The 26,448-nt window shown below is 38.2% G+C and overlaps 1 protein-coding gene across 1 annotated transcript in view; it reads left to right on the top strand.

The window, feature by feature from the left end:
* LOC125225176 (Down syndrome cell adhesion molecule-like protein Dscam2) overlaps positions 1-26,448 on the top strand; it is a 163,797-nt gene that overhangs the window by 93,055 nt on the left and 44,294 nt on the right. Inside the window, exon 3 of the mRNA XM_048128757.1 lies at positions 10,460-10,602. Within this exon, the coding sequence (XP_047984714.1) occupies positions 10,460-10,602 (143 nt within the window). The remainder of the gene's footprint in view (positions 1-10,459; positions 10,603-26,448) is intronic.

Raw genomic sequence — 26,448 nt, 5'->3', positions numbered from 1 at the left:
ACAGTGTATAACCTACATTCGTAACTACATTCAAAAATAATATACAGCAACGGGTCCGAAATTTTGTCGCATGTTTTTATAAATTTGGTCAACCACTGAGCACAGTTAAAATATTTTAATCTACGTGTCTGCAACCCTCGCTCCGCTCAAGTTCCACTTTCTGACCCACTCTTTAAGCACTATTTAATATTAGAATCTTTAGCTTGTGAGTTCTAATTTTGGCACGTGCGGTTAAACAGCAACTTTGGCCCTTGAAACAAATAACAATTATTATACTTACACTATATTCTTATTTAAGTTGACTATTGTAGTAATAACCTGCAAAGCGGCCAACAATTTCCTTACTTTACGACATACCTAGTTTCCCCAGCGATAATAAAATAGTAAGTTTATTTGAACAATCATGCGACTGAATAATGTATGAGTTACGTGATGACTTGGCAACTCGTTCTGTACAGCGTGCGTAGCCGCATGCACAAATGAAACGCTAACAATAATATATTTTTTGTAGCTATCTATCTCTATCGCTATTGCGTATTGGGGCATTTTCAGAAATTGGGACCCCCCAATTAGCGTAAGTTGTTAACAAAACCACTGCAATGTCACAGTTTCGTTTTCTGTCAACCCCTTATTTGCCAAGAGTGGCACTGAAACTTGAGTAGTTTCATGTGCTCTGCCTACCCCTTCAAGGGATACAGGCGTGATTGTATGTATGTATGTATGTATGTATGTTAACAAAAATGAACTCACTGTCAGTTTTGTGATGATACGAGGGTGCCTTTTAAGTTGTGTCGTTTGGAAAAACTAAAGACAGGTTTAGTGTTAAATGGTATTTATTGTTTTTCAAAGTAGTCACCGTGATACGCAATACACTTTTTCATTCGATCGAACCAATTTTCGAAACACTTATTCCATTCTGAAGTCGGGGTCTCCAAAATGGCGGTTTTATATGCCTCAACCCCTTCTTCAGGCGTCTGGTACCGTTGACCACGAAGTTTTTGTTTGATTTTTGGAAAAGTAAAGAAATCATTAGGGCTTAAGTCTGGACTGTAAGGCGGGTATTCCAGATTTTCGACGCTTTTCTCTTTTAAAAATGCAACTGTCTGCTGGGCGGTGTGTGAGCTCGCATTATCGTGGTGCAGTACTATACGACGCCTTGGGTTATTCGGAGCTCGCCGATAACTTCTGGCAAACAGACAGTGGTATACCAATTAGCGTTAACTGTTTTACGATCTGCTAGCACGATGGTGGCAACGTAGCCACTTTTCGCTACAAACGTGGCGACCATTTTTTTCGAAGTGCTCCGTGAGCGTATTACTTTGGTCGGTTTTAGCTCGTCTTGGAACACCCACACAGTCGACTGCTGTTTAGAATCCGGATCGTAAGCATATATCCAAGATTCGTCACCACTGACAATGTCATAAACGTGTTTAGAGTTTCCTCGGTTGAATTGCCGCAGCGTTTTGCGACACCATCTAACGCGAGCCGTTTTTTGGTCTTCACTAAGTAAATGTGGTATCCACAGATGTCATATATACCATAGATCAAGCAAACGTATCTACTTAGCGTGTCAAATGAACTCAGTGAAATCCACTGAGTTGTCCGTCTTTAATCGCAGCTTGCAGCTTTCGGGCGTCAATTTTTGTAAGTTGAAGTCAATCAAAACATAAAAAATGCCTCGTTACGTGATATTCAATTGCAACAACACAAAAATTATGAACAATCAAGAGCCTGAGACATATTTAAAATTACAGGCAAGAAACAACTTCAGTACAAAATTTGACACGCTCGGCCCCTATACAAATAGATGAACTTGTTTCTTCTATCTAGTTCTGTGGTAGTATCCAACGTGAGATAAATTTTTTTACGCCTAAGTGATCATGCAAAATTTTTTGAACACTTGTCCCTGAAATGCCTAGTGAAGCTTCTATCTCACGGTATGTCGCATGGCGATCTTCGGTGATCAGGGTCTGTACAGCATCAATATTCTCCTGGGTTACGGCTGTTTTTGGCCGACCTTCACGATGCCTATCACTAAGACTAGAGCAACCACGTTGAAATTCCAAATACCAACGTTCCACAGTCCGGAGACATGGTGCTTCATTATTAAAAACCGTAGTCAACTCTTCAAAGCATTGAAGACGTGTTAAACCCCTTTTGAAGTTGTAAAAAATTATCGCACGTAAATTTTCCTTCGAAATTTCCATTTTCACAACTGACTTGTAAACTTTGAATCGACGCTATTCTAAAACGGTTCGCCCGATCTCGAGTCATTCTTTTGTTTTCGAATTCTAAATTAAAATATTTTAAGTTGATATTAGTTTTTTTTTTTAATAATCACGGGAGGTTTGCAAACGACAGAACTTAAAAGGCAGCCCTCGTAATTAAGCGTGAATTTTTTATAAAAATATTGTTTTTGTGTTGATAACATAAACTTTAAGCGATAATCTACATTCAGAATGTGAAAAAGTTAATTTTTAGACAGATTTTATGCCTAATTGTCGTCACAAAACTGACAGCGAGTTAATTTTTGTTAACAACTTACGCTAATTGGGGGGTCCCAAATTCTGAAAATGCCCATTGGCGCGACAGAGCCAGACTATATTTATGCGGCGTTTCGATGGCATTTCGCGTCGCAGAAATAACATTCGGCTACGGAGTCAAGGTACCTGCCGACGTCACAATCGCGTACATTCGTAGGTAGGTTCTCCCTATCGCTCTTCTGTAGTGAAGCGACAGAGCCAGACTGTGTTTTGATCAGCACATAGCGTCAATGATTGCCACTTTGACCAGGCAGCTTGAAATGTTATTGGCGATCATACGCTTGCTGATCAAATAATGACACAATGCGAATTTTGTTTCGGAATATTACATGAAACACAGAACATTATTGATTACGGTGTGATATTACAGCTCTCTTTTGTAATTGGAGATGATAATTTAATTTCATTGTGTTTGTTGATAATTAATGATTGACGTGTGAATGAATCAATATAGAGAAACAGGGTAGGTAAATAGTAACTGAAAAAACAAAGAAGCATATATTATATTAAACATTCATTTTGCATAATAATTTCTACCATAGATATTGTTGTTACATGTCCTGTAGTACACACACAAGTAGGTATTTTAGCAAGATGATCATTGCTTGATGCACTGACCAGTCGGCTTTCCAAAGCGTCATTTGAATTGTCCCGACTTGCTCCGGCACTCACATGTGAAAACCTTCGTGCGGCATATTACGCATACGTAAATTAAATCCTTGCTTATGGCATTGACCTGTGGGGGCTAGCGGCTGATAGGGACAGGGTTTTCTTACTGCAGAAAAGAGCGGTTAGGATGTTGGCTGGGGTGCCGCCGTTTACTCCGACTGTAGGGCTTTTTCGTGAATTAAAAATTTTGACGGTGCCATGTTTATAAACATATTTGAGGTGGCAAAATATATGTATCGTCACAAGAATGAATATGTCCTACGTCGACCTGACCAGAGAAAGACTGATCGTGATATTAAATCTGTATTAGTCAGGCTCGCGAAATCATCAAACTCATTGGAGGTGGTGGGTATCAAAATATATAATAGTTTGAACCGTGACATTAAAGAAGCGGCTTCTTATGAGTTGTTTGTTAAAAAGCTGAATGACTTTTTAATTTACAAGGCATTTTTTACGGTACGTGAATTCTATAGTAAGTTTAATTTAAAATGATGAATGTGTGTTTTTTCTTTTGACATTTTTGTTTTAATTTCAATATGTTTATGGTTAGTATTTATCATTATTTTTGACTAAGTTGTTTAAGATTATTTTAATTTCTTATTTATTGTACATATGACATTAAAGGTTTTGAATTGAATTGAATTGAATTGAAAGCCGAGTAAATACTTATCTTTAGTCTTAATAAGGTTCTCAAAACTGTAGTATTGATAAGAAAGATGCGACTTTTGCGTAACTTTTTTCATCCGGTTGTGTGATAATAAGAACAATCTTACTGGACTTTTTTTATTTTTAACCCCCGACGCAAAAACGACGGGGTGTTATAAGTTTGACGTGTCTGTCTGTCTGTCTGTCTGTCTGTCTGTCTGTCTGTCTGTTTGTCTGTCTGTGGCAATCGTAGCTCCCGAACGGATGAACCGATTTAGATTTAGTTTTTTTTTTGTCTGAAAGGTGAGTTAGTCGGGAGTGTTCTCAGCCATGTTTCATGAAGATCGGTCTACTATGTCGCGGTCGGGGGTTTGTTCAAAATTTTAATTTTGTGGTTATCTCAAACGTTGTAACGTACAGTAAGTTCTAATAAATTATAAAAGTCTCCGCGAAACTTATAAAGGTTTTATGGTAGTCTGACAACTGAATATATTTTCTAAAGAAAATACAGTTCTCCAAATATGCCTGATACAATTTAAATAATTTAATATCAGCCCATAAAATAAATTCGTTCAATTAACTCTTAACAAGCACAAATCATGTTTGCCACTAATGCTTAACATTCAACACCACATACTCAAATTTCACCGCGTTCCCGAGTTCAGAAACAAAGGTTTTCATATTTGAACTAGCTAATTCCTGAGTATCAGTTTTCAACCTGTGGAATCCAGTTCCAATTAAACTCCGTCTTTTACTGTGATGTCAGCCCTTCAGTGCTACCGCCAATAACGGTCTGATTTGAGCTTTAATATATGTCAAATATTTGCTGTAAGGTACAACGGAACAAATCTCGACTAAGGGGCAATTGTTAACCGATCCATTTTTCCCATAATTACACTATGATGTTCAGTTCTACATGTATCCACTGAACACGCCTACTTTATATAGTGGACACTCTATTTAATAATGCAAACATTGTAAAACATGAAAAAAATGGACCAGTTACATTTGCCCTCCTTACCTTATTGCACCCTACAGTCACACCTCGGACACTGGCAATCAAATATATGAAAGAGGCGCGTTCCTAGCACACAGTCTAAGCTCGTGTATGAACGCGTACTATGCTTGTATGAGTGACATATAACAGGTCGATTGTTCGCGATTTTGACAGGCGATAACTGTGAGGTAGCCGAGAGGGGGTGGGCAGCACCTTTCAGCGGGGAGCGGGAGTGGCCATACTGTACGTTAGTACTCTTTATTATACTGTGCTACAGTGATATCTATGAAAACAAAACCTCTCTTAACAAATCTGATCCTTATCACATGATTAGGTAGTGTCACCAGAGTTTAGACCACGCTCAGCACATCTTACTCAATACTTCATGTATATAATCTATTTAATGGTATGGCATTCATGATTGCATGTGTAGGCAATAGAGTACAACTTTGAGACCATTAAGCCAGAAACTGCGTCGAATGTCAGTCATCCAAATCATCTGCTGTCATGTAACGACAACGGAATTTTGAAATTAAAGTCATATACCAGTAATCCTGATTGAGGAAAATTTTCATCTATCTGAAACATTTTCCATGTTTTAAATTATTAATTCGACTGCCGAATACGTGAGTATTCAGTGGATACATTAACTCTGTAGTACATCTAGACCAATTAATACCTATATCAAATTTGAAATCAGGCACAAACGCCTGCGTAGGTAAATTTGCTAATTGGTACTGTAATGAGAGACTAATGATAGAGCTTTGAGTAAAGTTAGCAGAGTTTGGAACTGTCATCATCATCATATTATTTAAGAGCCAGGCTCTTGTCTGTGGAGTAATCGCCATTCCGTTCTTTTCTCTGCCACTTTTTTGAGGTCCTGATACGTCACTACGTTGGTCTTCTCTTTAAGTTGGTCTAAAAACGCACGCCTCGGTCTTCCCCTGCCTTTCCTCTTTTCTATTGGAATTGTAACTGTAACTAAATTTAATTGTAATCGCAAGTAACATTTTGTTTATGTTATGGTAATAATACGTTTTATCAGCAGGGCTAGAATATGGTTGGCGCGACAGTATCTCGTCAAAAAATATCTAGATTATCTAGGCAGTCAGTCTATATTATCACATCACAGCGACATAACCACGAGCCCATCATACACTAGCCCTGATGGATACTTTGTGCTAAATCCAAAAAAAAAGGCCAATCGCATGTTTCGCAAGACCGTATTTAATATTGTGTTTTGTTTTAAAATAAATGTTTAGTTTTATTTTTCTACTAGCTTCTGCCCGCGGCTTCGCTCGCGTTAGAAAGAGACAAAAAGTAGCCTATGTCACTCTCCATCCCTTCAACTATCTCCACTTAAAAAATCACGTTAATACGTCCCTCCGTTTTGTCGTGAAAGACGGACAAACAAACAGACACAAACACTTTCCCATGTATAATATTAGTATGGATTATTAAGCTGCCATTTATAAAATATGACAGTCACATTCTGTGCTTTAGCAAATACTTAGAAATGTAGTTGTAATCCCTCAAGTAATTCTTGAATTGTGTAATTTCAGTCTCCATAGGGACGATGTCTCAAATAAGAACTATTTTACTCTGTATACGCGTTACCTTCGTTGATCTCTGGCAAACTTTAGCCATATTTACCCAACGTATTAAAGCTGATACAGACGGAGAGCGACTTCTGCAACGTTAAATTGTAGTTCCCGTCCAAGTTGCAGGTGGATTACAGTTTGTCTATACCGACTTTTATAATCTAAATATATAAAAGATGAAACTAACTATACTGACTGACTGGCATGTCAACGCACAGCCGCAACCGCAGGTCCTAGATATTCAAAATTTGGCACGTAGGTTCCTTATAAGGTGTAAATGAGCACTAGGATTTTTCAAAATTCACATCCTGAGGGTGAAATGGGGGTCCAAAGTTCAACATTTGAATAAGATTACTTTTAGTACGCGGGCCGAGCCGCGAAAAAAGCTAGTTATTTCATAAAAAAAATATCCATACATACAATCTAAGGGCCGAGTTACTACAATTTTCAAGCCCGGCTGAATTGGATGTAACCTCAATTAATAGCAAACTATTTCAAATCGCACACGATTTCACACCATCTAAACGAGCCTTAACACATTTATATCATAAATAGAGTAGCCACTTGTGGAAAGCGACTTGTATGATAATGCAGCCAAGTTCCGAAGTTCGCGGAGTTTCGCCGCCAAGTTTAATTACGTGCCGGATTATCTCTCACCACTCGCGGCCCGGGATTATTTCTGGGCAAGCACATAAGAAACGGTCTCTGGAAAGTTTTTTAACCGGTACTCAAAAAGGAGGATTTATATTCCGCTACACTGTCATTTTATGTAATTCGTCATCTGAAGGCATTTTATCTTATATACTTGTAAACGTTGCCGCTTCAAGTAAACACAGTCATATTTAAACGAGACAGTAACTCACATTACATTAAAATAATCTCTTAGTATTAATTTTCATATCATCATACATTTTTTTTAATACAGTTGCTCAAAAAGTGCCCGTTTTTTGGCTGTTTAGCGTGCGAGAAGTTGTATTTTACGAACTAGTGCGTAAAAAGTATATACGTTCCATTTTACGACTACTTACCGAGCTGTTTTCATATTAGTCTAGTTTACTAAGACAGAATAAAACTATAAACATACTATTAAGTGATTAATATTTAAAACGTTAATATTTCATATGTAATTGTTTACTTTTAGTCATACTAAACATAATATATAAAATGGTTTATACTTTGAAAAATCGGTCATAATGAGTCGTGTAAACAGAACATGATTGGAACGAAACTCGTCTTCTACTGTCAAAGTAGAGGCGTCTACCATGTTTTAACTTAATGCACGTTCAAAAAACCTCAATATGTTACGCGATTTGTCATAATTATTTTACGTTATTTGCAATACGTCGGGGCATAAATGGATCGATTAAATTAAAATGTAGTTGTACATTAAACAATCGTCCCAAATCGTAAATGTTTATGTTTTTATGGCACCCAATGAAATCAATTATGTTAGATGAATAGCAAACTCGAAAATATGCACGCAAGTTTAAAAGCTTCAAAAATACGCCTTTGAATTGTCAAATAATCCGTCAATGTCCATGGGAAAATTGATAGTTCGGATTGTTTTATTTCGTTGTAAGTAAGTAGTAATGTTTTTTCGCAACTGTATTAAAAAACATCGTTCGTCACACGTGCGAGAATGTCATTCTTCACTCGTCCCGAGATTTGCCACTCGCGTGCCGCTCGTGGCAAAATGTCTCGGGACTCGTGAAGTAATGACATACTTCTCGCACTTATAACGAAATGTACTATTATATAACTTGAATTTCGTCGAATTCGAACGACCACCAGTCTGATACAATTTATTAAAATATCTTATACTCTATCTAAATATATAAAAGAAGAAGCTGACTGACTGACATATCAACGCACAGCCGAAACCGCTGGTCCTAGAGATTTCAAATTTGGCACGTAGGTTCCTTATGTAGTGTAGAGGAGCACTAAGAAAGGATTTTCCAAAATTCACCTCCTAAGGGGGTCAAATGGGGGTTCAAAGTTTGTATGGGGAAACAAGATTAGTTTGACTATTTTATTCGAAACTTCACAGGAAGATTCCTTAAGACATATGACTGAATACGTGTTTCAGGTTTTTTGAAAATTTAACCCCTAAAAGGGTGATAAGGGGGTGATAAAGTCAAAAAATCAATATGGGTATCGTTTTTATGGTTTATCGGGTCGCTGATCACGATAAATACAACGTTTTTAAAATCTAACGAGGCGGAAGTGAAATACCTTCTCCCCTGTTGTGGTGCAATGGGGTTTAAATATCAAAAATATATATAAAAGAAGATATTAACTGACTGACTGACATATCAACGCATAGCCGAAACCGCTGGCCCTAAGAGATGTCAAATTTCCTTATATAGTGTAGAGGAGCACTAAGAAAGGATTTTTCAAAATTCGCCTCCTAAGGGGCTCAAATGGGGGTTCAAAGTTTGTATGGGGAAACAAGATTAGTTTGACTATTTTATACGAAACTTCACAGGAGGATTCCTAAAGACATATGACTAAATACATGTTTCAGGTTTTTTGAAAGGGGTGCAAAGGGGGTAAAGTCAAAAACTCTAATGAGGTGGAAAAGAAATTTTATCCCCTGTTGTACTGCAATAGGGTTAAAATATCCAAAATAGCCATAAGAGGAGCACTAAGAAAGGATTTTTCAAAGTTCACCTCCTAGCATGATAATTTGACAGGGGCAAGGACAGGGACAGGGATAGGGACAGGGACAGGAACGGGATAGGGTTACGGTTAGGGTTAGGGATAGGGATAGAAATAGGAATAGGGGACGGGGATAGGGATAGGGGAGGGACGGGGATAGGGATAGGTATAGGGATAGAAATAGGGATAGGAATAGGGGACGGAGACGGGGATAGGGATAGGGGAGGGACGGGGATAGGGATAGGGATAGAAATAGGGATAGAAATAGGAATAGGGGACGGGGACGGGGATAGGGATAAGGGAGGGACGGGGATAGGGATAGGGATAGGGATAGAAATAGGGATAGGAATAGGGGACGGGGATAGGGATAGGGGAGGGACGGGGATAGGGATAGGGATAGAAATAGGGATAGAAATAGGAATAGGGGACGGGGACGGGGATAAGAATAGGGATTGGGGTCGGAATAATCGGTCGGCAATCGATATCTAGGCAGTGTAAAATGCAGGTGGCTCAGTGGTAAGGGATTAAGTACGTAGGCATCGGCGAGTATCCTGCATCCGTGATAACTATTATATTCAATGTGCCGTAAGAAGATCGTTGTTTGCTTGCCTTTTATATGTTTACGTTTGCAATAAGTATAAGCAAAATGGAAAAAATTGTAAGCGATAATGCAAGGAAGTACTTTTTACCCTACCGATCATAGCGTCGAGATACTGGCTATGTGGGTTGTATGAAGTTTCCCCAGTATAAATATTTATATAGGTAAAATACATACATATTCGTACCTACTACCTACGCTGTGGTCGCTGTGTAACAATTCTACAATCATTGCAAGAATTTCTTTTAAAACAATAGTAATATGTGTAAGGTACAGTCAGCCAAAAAGCAGTGTAAGGTTCTTGGCTGACCGTACAGCAAATAGATCAGTTACAATGGCCCCCCAGTCGAGAATTGCCCCGCTTTACCTTAATCGAAATAATCGCGGACAGATGTACCTACAAAGAAACCTACGGATCCAAATGAAAATCTTATTTTTTGTAAACGTTTCAATAAGAATACTTTTATTACGCGGGCGAAGCCGCGGGTTAAAGCTAGTCTAAAATAAGCCTAAACTTTACCTTCAAATTAACCTATATATACCGATAGCAATCAAAAAGTAAACAATATGTTGATTGTTATAAACATATAACTAATAATTTTTATGTCAATATAGTTGAATTAAGGAAACTTTAAGTCTACAATATTATTACTTTTACATTGTAACAATTGTCACAATATGAGACTGTTTGTTTCTTAAGAAATAAAATAAACAAATAAGTTAAATCAACTTTTTTTTTCTTCAACAGAGGAGCTCTTCCAAACGGCACACTATGGCTGGGAGCATTCAGCGCAGCGCAATACCGCAGCGACGTCCACGCGGCGACATACCGCTGTCGCGCGGCGAGCAGCGTTGGTGCGATTTTGTCGCGAGACATGCGGGTTGAAGCAGGTAAGTTGCACCACTAACGTACGTATTCATGACTATAGGTACTTATGCTGACTCGGATCACCAAGCTAGGACTGGAGCGTTCTGCGCGCTGCAATACCGTAGCGACGTCCACGCGGCCACATAACGCTGATGCACGGCTAGCAGCGTCGGCGCGATTTTGTCGCGAAACATACGAGTTGAAGCAGGTAAGTTTTACCACTAAAGTATTCATGACTATACGTATGATGACTCGGGTAACCAAACTAGCGCTGGAGCGTTCTGCGTAATGCAATACCGCGGCGACGTCCACGTGGCGACATACCGCTGTCGCGCGGCAAACAGCGTTGGCGCAATTTTGTCGCGATACATGCGGGTGGAAGCGTGTAAGTGACGTCACTGTTTTATGATATAGACGGCAAACGAACGGACGATTTACCTATTCATTTAGTTACGCACGCTGTGGCTGAATCATTCAGCGCAGTGCAGCACAGCAACATACATACCACTACCGCGCCGCGATCAACGTCGGCGTAGTATTGTCGCCAGACATGGGTTGAAATGGGTTTGCGACGTCACTTATTTACTTGTGCTAACAATGGTACGTGGTAGCTGGATCGTTCAATACAGTACAGTAATAGTGACGTGCTGGTGGCAGCCTACCAGTTCCGCGCGACGATTAGCGGTGGCGTGAATCTGTCGCGAGACATGACTGTGGGCTGAATTAGTAAGCTAGCGCCGTTAACTACTGTAAAATATTCAAACTCAGGCACGGTATGATAAAGTTCGTACGACTTGATGATAGTATCCCAAACCTCCGTAGTATATCGCCAGATACCTTGTAGGTACCGTAGCGCGTTTATCCACACATTATACATTCCAGGGTTCCAATCAAACATTCAATAGTAACGTCGAATTCTCAGTAATCATAAGATACATCAAAACCTGATATAGTAGAGCGGCGAGAGGGTCTCGGAAAAAGTTAATGTGACTGGAGAGTATACTGCTGACAAGTGGTATAGTTGTGATCGGTAGACTTTACTGAGTACGAAATAATGACTTGTCGCATTCTCAGACTGTGGGGGGGTTAACTATGACGTCACAAAGATCGCGGTCCCGGGTTTCAATTTTTTGCCAATTTGTCTAGAACCCCTTATCCAATTTTGAAAAATGAGGTGTCGATTGAAAGCGTATAACATGCTAATTAAGATTTATTATATGGGAAAAGTATAGTTTTGTTAGTTATTTTTTAATTAACAATAATGCAAAAAATACTTTTTTTTTACTCTCTTTTTTGATTTTTGGGATTAAAAAAGGCAAGGAAAACGGCCACTTAGCTAAAAAATATGTTATATAAATCATTTAACTACATTATTAAGCTATCTGTTGCGTTTTAAATTTCTACGATCGGATAATAAATGAGCAAACTACAACCACATACCTGTAGGCGGGGAGTACCGCTTGACACGCGTTCCCATACATTCGGCGTCTACCAAATTACACCTCGCGCAAAATTCGTTTCAAGCAGATATACCTCTAATCTTATTCATCGTAACCTATCAATATTGATATCATTTGAAAGCACAATTAAAGTACTTTAAAAAACAATGTCAATCATTTTTTTTAAATCAATAATCGCCAGTCTGTGGTGGTTACAAAGGAAAAAAGTGGGTATGCAATTTGACTAGTTTCCTAGGTTTGATACCCTAGACGGGTTTAAAAGGGGAGGTAAAGGTGACATATGGGTTTTTCTCTGGCCTAAAAGCTACACAGAGGGCCAGGGGAGAAAAAACTAGGGTTTAAGTTTAGTTTTAAGTTATTTTTTCCTTTATTTGTTGATTTTATTGTGTTTAATTATTTTGTAATTTTATCAAGGATACACGTTGGTTTCTTTTGCTAAAAGTTACCTTTTTTATGAGAAATGTTATGAATTTTATGGCTTTTTCCGATAGAGACTAAAATTAACTTTCAAATAAGGCCACATAGTCATACTTTAACTTATATAATATTAAGGGTATGACTATGTATCAGTAGGCCACATAGTCATACTTTTACTTATATAATATTAAGGGTATGACTATGTATCAGTATGACTATGTGGCCTTATTTGAAAGTTAACTTTAGTCTCTATCGGAAAATGCCATGAAATTCATAACATTTCTCATAAAAAAGGAAATTTTCAGCAAAAGAAACCAACGTGTATCCTTGATAAAATTACAAAAAAATTAAACACAATAAAATCAACAAATAAAAGAAAAGATAACTTAAAACTAAACTTAAACCCTAGTTTTTTTCTCTTCTGACCCTCTGTATAGCTTTTAGGCCAGAGAACAACCCATATGTCACCTTTACCTCCCCTTTTAAACTCGTCTAGGGTATCAAACCTAGGAAACCAGTCAAATTGCATACCCACTTTTTTCCTTTGTAACCACCGCAGATTATTGATTTTAAGAAAATGATTGACATTGTTTCTTAAAGTACTTTAATTGTACTTTCAAATGATACCAATATTGATAGGTTACGATGAATAAGATTAGAGGTATATCTGCTTGAAACGAATTTTGCGCGAGGTGTAATTTGGTAGACGCCGAATGTATGGGAACGCGTGTCAAGCGGTACTCCCCGCCTACAGGTATGTGGTTGTAGTTTGCTTATTTATTATCCGATCGTAGAAATTTAAAAAGCAACAGATAGCTTAATAATGTAGTTAAATGATTTATATAACATATTTTTTAGCTAAGTGGCCGTTTTCATTGCCTTTTTGAGTCACAAAAATCAAAAAAGAGAGTAAAAAAAAAGTATTTTTTGCATTATTATTAATTAAAAAATAACTAACAAAACTATACTTTTCACATATAATTAATCTTAATCAGCATGTTATACGCTTTCAATCGACACCTCATTTTTCAAAATTGGATAAGGGGTTCTAGACAAATTGGCAAAAAATTGAAACCCGGGACCGCGATCTTTGTGACGTCATAGTTAACCCCCCCACAGTCTGAGAAAGCGACAAGTCATTATTTCGTACTCAGTAAAGTCTACCGATCACAACGATACCACTTGTCAGCAGTATACTCTCCAGTCACATCAACTTCAAAACTAGACGACTTTTTTCAATTCCGCCGCCTTACTAATATGGATTCTACATTTTCTTTACGGTTCCATTCTATAAACTAGTCGTGGCAGAGCTAAATAGCGGACTATTTCCAGTTATATTTGGGCACTTCTGTGAAATGTCGTACGTCCAAAATATGTGTTTTCAATCAGCAACACGACATTTTCGAAGATAAAAATCTCCCATATTTGGTACATTTCGTTGTGTTCATGACATAGGAACTGGGATCGTAAGAACTAGAGTTTATAAATGGAAATATTATTTAAAAAATAGTAAGTAGTAGGTATATACCTACACCTCAATAGAAATATTCACACCAATAAAAGAAAACGGTTATTAAAACCCCGAGTAAAAATATAATATGACGTCATAAAAGAACAAACATAAAAACTCTATGTACTTTTTTATACCAGACAAGGATCATAAGTCTCTTGTTCTTGTACTTTTTTCACTCACAAATCTGAGTGAAAAAAGTAAAAAAAATTAAGGACATGAACTGCAAGATAGTAATGCTTAATTGCTTACGCTAGAAAAGAAGAAAGAAAGAGTATCTATCTCTTCGAATCTTCGAATCATCTCTTCGACAAACATGTCCACTTTTTTCCTAATAGAATTGACACGCACCTGAAGTGACCAACAATTTAGTCTGCGACGATATAAAATAAAATTCTCAAAATATTTAAAATAATTATGCTGTGATTATATATTTTATAGGACATTAACGGACGGATTTTATAGGACGTGGCTTTGTGCCTGGGCGCGGAACTCGTGAGCAGATTTTTAACGTGCGCCAAATCATCGAGAGATGCCGCGAATGGAACAAGCCGCTGGTCCTGTGCTTTATTGATTATGCAAAGGCATTCGACTGCGTCAGATGGAAGAACATGCTGAATGTGCTGTCTGAGATGGGTGTTCCTGCCCATTTAGCGCATCTGATAGAAAACTTATATGCCGAAAGTACTGCCAGAGTCCGCATTGAGAATACGTTGTCAGACTAGTTCAAGCCGGAAAGAGGAGTGAGACAAGGCTGTATATTGTCTCCCAATCTCTTCAATATCTACGGCGAATATATTGTACGCAAGTCCACCGAGAACTGGGATGGCGGCATATCGATTGGCGGGAAGACAATATGCAATCTGCGCTATGCTGATGACACAACACTCTTGGCTTCCGATGAAGAGGAAATGAGTCGTATATTTAGACGAATAGAAGCGGAAAGCATCAAATTAGGACTTCACGTCAATCATGCTAAAACCAAGCTGATGTTTGTGTACCGGAAAGAACCTCCTCCGCGAAGCCTAGAACTAAAAGATCTTGATTGTGTCAGCACCTTCACCTATCTCGGCTCGCTAATATCTAGCAATGGTAACTGTGACGCGGATATTATTCGGAGGATCCAGATAGCAAAGGGTGCCATGGCTCGGCTTGATAAGATCTGGAAGGACCGTGGTATACTGCAGAAGACTAAAGTTAGACTTGTGCGTTCTCTGGTGTTCCCAATTTTTATGTATGGTTCGGAAACATGGACAATCCGAGCAAATTTGAAAAAGCGTATCGATGCGTTTGAGATGTGGTGTTGGCGCCGGCTTTTACGGATACCATGGACGGCATTGCGCACTAACCAGTCCATACTTGAGGAGTTACGCATAAAGCGCCGGCTGTCAACAATATGCCAGGACCAAATCCTTCGTTATTTCGGTCACATCTCCCGTCGCCCGCCAGATAGCCTGGAGAGAATCATTATGACGGGCAAAGTTGAAGGCACGAGACCTCAGGCTCCTCCCGCTACTAGATGGTGCATTCAAATTACTGCACCCATGCAATTAAAACTGCACGAGGCCATGCGCTTGGCGAGGAATAGATGCCTATGGAGGGACATAGTCTTCAACAGAATGACATGATGTCACGATCCTCAGCATTGAGGGACCGACTGAAGAAGAAGAGGACATTAAAAATTATAAACTAATAAGTTATAAAATGCAAGTTGGTGTTCTAACTTAAAAAAATACCCATTTTCCTCCCAATAGAATCGGCAGTTCCGCACGCATCTGGCCCCGTAGCCGAATGACATTTCTCCGACGCGAAACTCCGCGAAAGGTAGTCTGGCTCTGTCGCGCTAATACGCAAGAGCGATTGAGATAGATATCTACGAGCGTTTCGTGAGCGTTTGTGCCGTTCGGCTACGGGGCCTGAAGTGGCCGGCAATTTGGGCTGCGACGCGATTTGCACCTCGAGGCTCTTCTCTCCTAATCGCTCGAACAATGCGCTCTTGAGCTCGAGTGTGCCGGAGTTTTTGCGAGCGCTCGAGTTACTGAAGTTTTTTCATGCTTTTGACCGGAGTGAGATTATCTAAAAGATTCTGATCTTTGAAATACAATAATTACTCTACTATAACAGTTCCAGGACAAATGTAATGTAGTAGGTACTATAATACATACATACATACAACATACATACAATCACGCCTGTATCCCATACAGGGGTAGGCAGAACACATGAAACTACTAAAGCTTCAGTGCCACTCTTGGCAAATAAGGGATTGAAAGAAAACGAAACTACTACTACTAGGTACTATAATATTTGATTAAAATTCTAAAATCATTGTTCAATTGGGCTATACAGTGTGTTACCGACACCCGGCCATTTATTAAAACCAATAGTATTGTAATACATTCATTTAGCAATCGTTTGCGCATATAGTAGATCATAGTATTTAAATTAACGGAAAGAATAATTTTCCGAAATCCCAACATTGAGCTCATACTCATAGTCATTGCCCTCACTTGACAATCGTGTGTACATTGCTAGCGATATTTTTTTTGTTAGAAAGTTTATAAAGTCAAAAATTTTAATTGTTATATTGATTTAAACTAACACGGTCTTCACTCATATTATTAAACGTAAGTTTTACGCGATTAAGTCCCGTTTTAATTTAATAATTTTAATTGTTATTTAAATTAAGGGACATGGTTAAGTTAAATAAATACGTAATATTACGTCCTTTTTTAAAAATGACCACTCGTTGGTAACACACTGTATATGAAAGTAAACGTTGGTAAATTTTATGTTAACGTAAGTATCGAATAAGATTACTGAAAAGAATTACATGGTTCCTGAATGCAATCTCTACAACTTTTAGTCTCACGCCCTGCTCGCAATAAAACAACTTAAAAATTGTAGAGAGAGTAGTATTAACTTCCAAAAAATTGCTCATCAACAAGAAGAATCGCGACTGTGTAGCCCCTTGACACCAAAAGGCTAAAACCCACGGTTCTACGCTAATAATCCACGTACAAAGCCAAGAAAATGGCAAGTCAATGACCCAGTGAAACGTTTTGCTGACAACAGCTTCAACGAGCCGTGAGCGGTCTCGTAGCCTCGTAGACGTAGACTCGTAGCTCTCGTGGCGGCGTAGCACGTTGTCCTCGTAGCATGAGTGGTTTCACTTTTTATGCCTTTTTATTTTGCTACGCCGAAGTTCTTTTAGTTTTATGGAGTTATGATGCTTAATATTGACTGTTATACAGAGTGGGGCCTGTAACCAAAGTGAAGAATTGAACCCTAGGCTATTCTCCTTATACTGATCAACATTTGTTCGGCGACTTTTAAAAATAACTTGTATTTTGATTTTTATCACCCTTGAAAGTTTTTTCTAAGAGGTAATGTATTGCGAATTCTGTTAAGTCTAAAGTGTGACAGTTTGGTGACAGACAACGTCAATGACAACAATAATGGCGTACATTGAAGCTAATATTTATTTTGTATGAAAACTTAAAAATTTAAAGACTTCATAATTTTTAAAAGTCACTGAACAAATGTTGATCAGTATAAGGAGAATAGCCTACAGTTCAATTCTTCACCTTGGTTACAGGCCCCACTCTGTATTTATCATAATTTTTATTGTATGATATGCTATTGTACAAAAAATTGTCATCTGGTTCAAGTCTCTATAAGTACAAGGTGTTTCAATAATCGAAATAAGTGATTCCGGCTCTATTAACGACGAAGAATATAATGCACGTATCCAGGTCTTAAAATTCTGTGTATTTTTTTTCTAATTTTCTAACAAAATAAATAAATCCAATTCTCGAAGTGTGGTCACTTATTGTGACGTCATGGCATGTCTTGCTAGATATACGTCAGTTGTACCTGTGTCTTATCAGTTAAGAAGGTGTTGATTATTGTGACAAGTAACATGTCAGAATGCATTTTATTCATAAAACGTCAGTCTAGATAAACAAAAAGGTGAGTTTATACTACATAATTTTTAAGAAAAAAAAACCGTCGCCTTTCGGGTTCTGGTGAATGTTGGATTATGTAGAAATGTGTAAGTATTTTTTAAAACTGCTTTTAATGCTTTAATTATTAGATGGCAACACAAATGAATATACGTATAACGTTAAGGTTTGAGGAGTTTCCTCAATTCCTCATAAGAAATCGAAGCTTGACAAACTTTGACTTCAAACTTATGATCAACAAACATAACTAAATAAATGTCACTGTTCTGAACTTAAATGCATGCTTTTCTTACAAAAATACCAAAGTCACTATGAGTGTGCCGTTCAGGTTTGAGGAGTTTGGTTCTGGCCATCATCAGCAGTTCCACTGCACCAAATGTGACTGTTCTGGACGAAAGTGCATGCTGTTCTTATAAAAATACCAAAGTCACTATAAACGTGCCGTTCAGATTTGAGGAGTTCGGTTCTGACCATCATCAGAAATTCCACTGCACCAAATGTCACTGTTCTGGACGAAAGTGCATGCTGTTCTTATAAAAATGGCAAAGTCACTATAAGCGTGCCGTTCAGATTTGAGGAGTTTGGTTCTGGCCATCATCAGCAGTTCCACTGCACCAAATGTCACTGTTCTGGACGAAAGTGCATGCTGTTCTTATAAAAATACCAAAGTCACTATAAGCGTGCCGTTCAGATTTGAGGAGTTCGGTTCTGACCATCATCAGAAATTCCACTGCACCAAATGTCACTGTTCTGGACGAAAGTGCATGCTGTTCTTATAAAAATGGCAAAGTCACTATAAGCGTGCCGTTCAGATTTGAAGAGTTTGGTTCTGGCCATCATCAGCAGTTCCACTGCACCAAATGTCACTGTTCTGGACGAAAGTGCATGCTGTTCTTATAAAAATACCAAAGTCACTATAAGCGTGCCGTTCAGATTTGAGGAGTTCGGTTCTGACCATCATCAGAAATTCCACTGCACCAAATGTCACTGTTCTGGACGGAAGTGCATGCTGTTCGTATAAAAATACCAAAGTCACTATAAGCGTGCCGTTCAGATTTGAAGAGTTCCGTTCTGGCCATCATCAGCAGTTCCACTGCACCAAATGTCACTGTTCCGTACCTAAATGCATGCTGTTCTTTTAAAAACACAAAAATCACCATATGTATGCCTTTCAGATTTGAGGAGTTCCCTCGATTTCTCCAGGATCCCATCATCAGAACTGGGTTCTGAGAAAAATGGGACCAATCTGTATGCATATACATTCAATCAAAAAAAAATTTTTCAAAATCGGTCCAGTAACGACGGAGATATCGAGGAACAAACATAAAAAAAAAAAAAACATACAGACGACTTGATAACCGTCCTTCTTGAGATATGAGGCGACGGTTAAAAACTAGGTTCGAACTATTTTCTCTTAACAACCTAGGTAGGGTGACCATGTTGTGGCCAAAACAACAAGATTTAGGAAAACAATGATATGAATGATTATTAACTAGTTTAACAATACGCGACCTAACATAGTGTTTTAGCAATAGGAAAACGAGTTTGAAAAACATGTTTTGTATTACGTTCATTGTAACACCCTGTTTATTTAAATTCCACACGCGTTGCGCGGGTTGAAAATTTCACCACCGCCTTTCCTCCCGTGGGTGTCGTAAAAGACGTTGTAGGGGTTGAACTGTAGTGGTGGCGATGGGCTAGCAATTAAATGTCAAGAGTAGCAGTGAAATTCGATCAGTTTCATAGGGTATAGGTTAACCTATGAAACTGATCTTAGAGCCTACACCGTTTGCGAGTACTTGCGTAAGTTTATGTAGATGTATTATGTATGTAATTTGCACAGTACATGTGTGTTTGTCGCAAGTTGATCGAACTAATCCTCTGCCCTTTAGCTGTTTGTCACGTCGGTCGCGTGACCGGCCTGCTGATATTCTATAGACGTGGCTTGACTGAAGATCGCCCTGAAAGTTATTATTACGGTAAAAACTACTGGAAATACTACATTGGTTATTTGTACCTCTTTAATTTATTTTGGGGGTGAAAATCCATTGTTTAGTAAACCTCGATACGCTTTATATGAGCTTATTTAATCATTTTCGAGTGAGAGCATAGATGAGCATATAACATTGTCCATATTTTAGATTTTTACACTTTAGCCGATTATTTAAGACAAAATAGTTGCCATCTAGATGCGATTTGAGACTATTCTCATACGTACCTATTACCTATGTATCATAAATAAGGTTTTTATTTGTTGAAACGTTCTTTTTGAAACTGCCATATCCGATCCATATAGTACCTATCTAGAAGCAATACACGGTGTAATATGAGGAAACAGGAAGATTTTAATTACGCATTTCTGAGGACAAAATAAAATTAAATTGTTATATTACCTCAAGCAAATTTCGCCAAAAATTTTTTATTTGTTTTTTTGGATGTACTTATTTTCACTTAAAAAGTAAATTTTATTCGTAAAACTTTCACTAAAAAAAATTCTTTTTTTCAAAAAAAAAAAATAATAATTTGCAGTTACTACTTAGTTACTTTTGATATCTATCGACGAGGATAGTTAGATTATGTCCGATAACGGCATCATCGCCATCAAAACAGCGTCTTGTTCTGAGAAATAATAAGTAATTGTTATTTTGTCTAAGCGAAATCCGGAAAAGTTTATATGACATTTTACTCTTCTAATATGATGAAGAATACGCTGTTAAAATTATTCGGTTTCCTCCGGTTACACCTTGTAAATGTCTTTTTTAGGGTTCCGTAGTCAACTAGGAACCCTTATAGTTTCGCCATGTCTGTCTGTCCGTCCGTCCGTCCGTCCGTCCGTCCGTCCGTCCGCGGATAATCTCAGTAACTCACGCCAACAAAGTGCAAAAATAAAAAATGGAAAAAAAATGTTTTATTAGGGTACCCCCCCTACATGTAAAGTGGGGGCTGATATTTTTTTTCATTCTAACCCCAATGTGTGACATATTGTTGGATAGGTATTTAAAAATTAATAAGGGTTTCTTAAGATCGTTTTTTGATAATATTAATATTTTCGGAAATAATCGCTCCTAAAGGAAAAAAAAGTGCGTCCCCCCCCCTCTAACTTTTGAACCATATGTTTAAAAAATATGAAAAAAATCACAAATGTAGAACTTTATAAAGACTTTCTAGAAAAATTGTTTTGAACTTGATAGATTCAATAGTTTTTGAGAAAAATACGGAAAACTACGAAACCCTACACTGAGCGTGGCCCGACACGCTCTTGGCAGGTTTTTTTAATAGGAGTCGAGCTGATGACCTCCATTGAACATTATTGCGATCTCTTTATCTCAAATTACCCAATGATAAAAAATTTAACAATCTTCTTCAAAAAAATTCAACAACCACTGAGAAAGGCAAACAATGAAATCGAAGACTAACAGCTAGCTGTCACAATTTAGAGAATACATTTCAACAAATTGTTTTAAACAGGTAAAAAACCCGAATTCAATATACGTCGAAAACGATTTCACTCCAGCCTTACAAAGCATTGCCAGTGTTTAAGCCGAAGTGCAGCTTACTGGTTTCAGGTAAGGGTGGTTTTTGTTTGAGAAGTGTAACTCTTGACCCGCCGTATTGACATTTGGAAAGGCAAGTCTATCAGCCTAGCTGAAGTGACAACCGTCGATGCTACGTCGCGATCGAAAATCAGTCTCTCTTTATCACGCCACTACAAAAGAGCGATAGAGAGAGCTATCTACGAAACGCTTGCGAAGCTTAAGCGATTGCGCCGTTGGCTAGGTACCCTGGATCAATCTCGAGGCGAGAATGCAAATACGATTCTTTATTGGAGAAGGTCGGAGGGTCCAGATTGAGGTCCGGGCCTTTGTGGGGCCGTTAATGGAATAAACGCTTGATGGCGCGACCCGTGTGGGATATGCGGAATCCGTACATGTATACTTTATGATTTTCTGATGTTTTTATGTTACCGTCGACGGTAAGGGTATTTTTGGAATGTTGAAGACTTCTTGCTATGAAGCGGCGCTCCAGCTTTGGCTGTGATAAATAACAGAAAACAAATTTAATCATTTTAAAAACTGTTTTTGTTCCCCAAGGAAATATGGCAATTCGCAAAAACAAATGTCTACCGGGATATTTGCGTCAGGGGATTAAATGCATGTTTTGAAGATATCTTCTAAACTGAACATTTGCAACCATCTATGTTTTAAGTATGGTGAACCAATTTTACATTAATACCTACGGGTATCATGTACTCCGTTTAGGAGATAATTCAAAATACGCATTTACCCCACTGCACGCAAATGTCCCCGTTGACCTTAATCATAACGTATATAAAAGTATGTACTACTACTACTACTTACCATAGTCTGTATGACAACTTACGTGGGGGAAGGTTGCTATCATTGGACCACTTAGCTGCTCTATAATTTATAGATTTTACGTCAAAAAATAAAACTAGTTTGAGAAGTTTTAATTCTTGACATCTATTTATGAATTACCTTATTCACAATAAAAAAAGTATAATAAATTTAGAGAAAAATCGTGAAAAGGTTTTCATAAGCTGTTGCCTTCGTTGGACCAGAGTCGCCGTCATTGGACCACAAAGTCGCGATCAATGGACAGGAAATTTAGACCAATGGTCCAATCAAGGAAACTTATAGAAATCGACAAAGAATAAATTTTGTAATGAATTATATATGTTATGATTTATATATATTATGAATAATGCCTAGCTGTACTGGGCAAAGTGATTAATCATCACATTGCCCGGTCATTATGATAATGCTACGTGACCATTGGGCAAATTGATAATAAGTTTAACAAGATTGTCTAAACGCCATTTTTTATCACATTGGCCGGTCACTATGATACTGCTACGTGATCTTTGGGCAATTTGATAATAAGTTTAACAGGTTTATCTGAACGCCATTTTTTGTCATATTGCCCGGGCATTATGATACTGCTACGTGATTGTTGGGCAATTTGATAATATGTTTAACAAGTTTGCCTCAACGCTAAATTTTATCACATTGCCCGGGCATTATGATACTGCTACGTGATTGTTGGGCAATTTGATAATGTTTAACAAGTTTGCCTGAACGCCATTTTTTATCACATTGCCCGGGCATCATGATACTGCTACGTGATTTTTGGGAAATTTGATAGTAAGTTTAACAAGTTTGCCTGAACGCCAAATTTTATCACATTGCCCGGGCATTATGATACTGCTACGTGATTGTTGGGCAATTTGATAATAAGTTTAACAAGTTTGCCTGAACGCCAAATTTTATCACATTGCCCGGGCATTATAATACTGCTACGTGATTGATGGTCCCCGCCAGTTGCAAAGACTATTACACTTTTGTGCTACGATGGGAGCTCAAGTCATGGGTTATTGTTTTGTAAGTTGGATGAACTGGATAAAGGGCTATGGGAGGAGACTATCGGACACCTGCCGTGACAATAAGTCTCACAATTGTAAAAGACAGGAGGTGACTTGTCTTGCCAACTCATTGAGTGGGCCCTGCAAAACGGCCGCACACACGGTGCGACAACAGAGCAACACTTGAAGAGTGGCTGAAAGGTTGTCGAGAGGTGAGACTGCGGTAGCCAGATTCCGGTGATCCGTTCAGCAGGCCGCTGGCGTTATGACACTTTCCCATTTATAATATTAGTTTTTTTTTTTTAATAGCCTATAGTGTGTCCCACTGCTGGGTAAAGGCCTCCCCTGTTTTCCGCCACTCGTCACAGCTCTGTGCATGCTCTCGCCAGCCGCCACAAAATGAGTGCAGGTCTTTCCGCCATCTCATCTTTGGTCTACCTCGGCCTCTGGTAATTTGTGGCACCCATTCGGTCGCTACCTTGGCCCATCTCTCCGGATGCATCCGACAGACGTGTCCCGCCCAATCCCACTTCAGCTTGGCTGCCTTTACACCAACATCTGCGATACCTGTTTTGGAGCGCAGCTCCGTGTTCCTTATCCGATCGATTCCACGGACTCCAAGTATGCTGCGCTCCATTGCTCGCTGGCAAATCTTGAGTCGGGACTTTTGGGCTTCTGTCAATGACCAAGTTTGGGTGCCATAGGTTAGGATGGGCAGAATACACATGTCGACAAGTCTGCGTTTTAGCGCAATTGGAAGATTACCCTTCATTAACGCCTTCATGGACCAGAAGCTCTTCCAAGCATTCTTGATGCGTTGATCAATTTCCTTGGATTGCCTGTCCTCGAAGGATGCTATCTGGCCCAGGTATGTGTATTGGTCGACATATTGTAGATCCTGCCCATCTACCGTGACCCTATGTTTCATGCCATTGGTCATTAACTGGGTTTTTGCCCTGTTCATTTTGAGTCCGACTTCAATATTAGTATAAAATAAAAAATGTCTATAAAATGTCTATTCTTGGGCAAAATTCAGTTATTTGGTGTGTTATTATTACTTTGCCCAACAAAGGATGGGCACTATGTATATAATGCCCGGGCAAAATTCAGCTTTTCGGTATGTTATTATCACTTTGCCCGACAGAGGATGGGCATTATGTATAATGCCCGGGCAAAATTCAGCTATTCGGTGTGGTATTATTACTTGGCCGTACAGAGGATGGGCATTATGTATAATGCCCGGGCAAAATTCAGCTATTCGGTGTATTATTATTACTTTGCCCAACAGAGGATGGGCATTATGTATAATGCCCGGGCAAAATTCAGCTATTAGATGTGTTATTATTACTTTGCCCAACAGAGGATGGGCATTATGTATAATGCCCGGGCAATTTAATTATTTGAATAGTTATTATCAAACTGCCCACTCACAATGGGCATTATGTATATAATAGTGCCCGATTTATCACTTGGTCCATAACATATATAATATATACATTATTATTTTCATATGTACTAGTTTTTTCTTACATGCTGTGTATATTTGCGTACGGCTACAGTACTATTAAAAATTCTAAAAAAAAGTTGCCATGATTGGACCGGTCCGATGATAGTGACAGGTGGTCCATTGATAGCTAGGTATATTATCAGAAATATTTTTTTTTTAAATAGAGAAAACAAATGGCTGGAAACTGTTGTTTTAAATTTTCTTATTAATAAATGTTTAAGCATTATGCGTTAACACACAAATTCAATTGCAAATGTATTTATACTTTCGTGATTTTATTCCTTCGCGTAATTTAACTTCAACAGCGCTCGAAACACGGATGCATCTCTCTTTTCCGCGAAGCGAGGCGCGACTAAGGTTACAGGATGGCCCAAGGTGAGTCCTAAGGTCACCTTGTACCTTACTGGATTCCGTCTAGCACGATTAGATTTTTAAATATTTAAGTGGTCCAATCAAGGCTCTGGTCCAATAATCGCAACCTTCCCCTAAGTACAATATCAAAAAAAAATGAATAAAATAATGACGGCCGGATATATTTATCATGCATTTTTCGAAAATTTTCATGGTGAAAATAAGTCAACGTATGAAAATTTATCAGAATACAAAAACTTTAATATTAAGTCCAGGTACCCACCTGTCTATTTTTAATTTCATCACCAGTTTTTATGGGCGGGTATAAACTTCCCGTTTAAATCTGCCGGGCATTATGTAAAGCAGTGCATGGGGCTATGGCCGCACCAGCTGTTACCGTTCCGCCTAATTAACTTTTCCTCAAGGAAATATACCAAAAAACTACCTACATATTAAATTATGCTTAGGTACTATTTTTTTTAACAATTTTAACTTCTTTTTCCGACAGATCAGGTATCAATTTTCATTACGAACAAACTTTTTAATTTGATAATTACAGACATTAAAAAAGAGCTGTTCTCGTAAAGGACAGTACCAAAGTGATCCAAAGAGTTGTCTCATTTCATAGATCATTTTATTAACTATGTTTCATTATAAAGACATCTAGTCAAATTCCTATGAACAGTTCGTTAGTTATATTATAGTTCGGGCATTTTCCACAAGTCGACAACCATTGTGCCTACATTCCTATGAACAACTTTACTGTGAATTTTTAACTCTTTTTACGGCCATTTTAAAAACCTGCCGCGCATTATGTAAAGCAGTGCATGAGGCTATGGCAACTTGGCAACAGCTGCTGCCGTTCCGGCTAATTAACTTTTCCTCAAGGAAACACGCCAAAAAACTGCCCACATAAATTATCTCTACACGCTTTGAAAATGTAACGTTTTAATCTGCAGCGATTAACACAAAAAATTAAGGTCCGACCGAGATTCTCGGTAGCGAATAATTTGTATGAAGACTCATACAATTTATTCGCAGCCGAGAATCTCGGTCGGACCTTACAAAAAATGGAGTAGGTATTATACACGGCTGGAAGTAAATTTTGTTTTATTTCTGAGTGTTATTTAATATTACTAACCGCAACAGGCATAGAAAATCTGGTATTTGTACCACAAATATATTGACTAGAGCGATTCATAGATATTTAAATTATTTAAGTCTCAACATGATTCAATAATTGTATAATATACTGACTTCTTTTTATATACATTTTTTT

Source organism: Leguminivora glycinivorella, chromosome 4 (genome assembly GCF_023078275.1).
Source record: "Leguminivora glycinivorella isolate SPB_JAAS2020 chromosome 4, LegGlyc_1.1, whole genome shotgun sequence".
In the NCBI taxonomy this organism is placed as follows: domain Eukaryota; kingdom Metazoa; phylum Arthropoda; class Insecta; order Lepidoptera; family Tortricidae; genus Leguminivora; species Leguminivora glycinivorella.
Note: the sequence above shows the minus strand (reverse complement) of the source record. Positions and strands in the feature narration are given on the sequence as shown.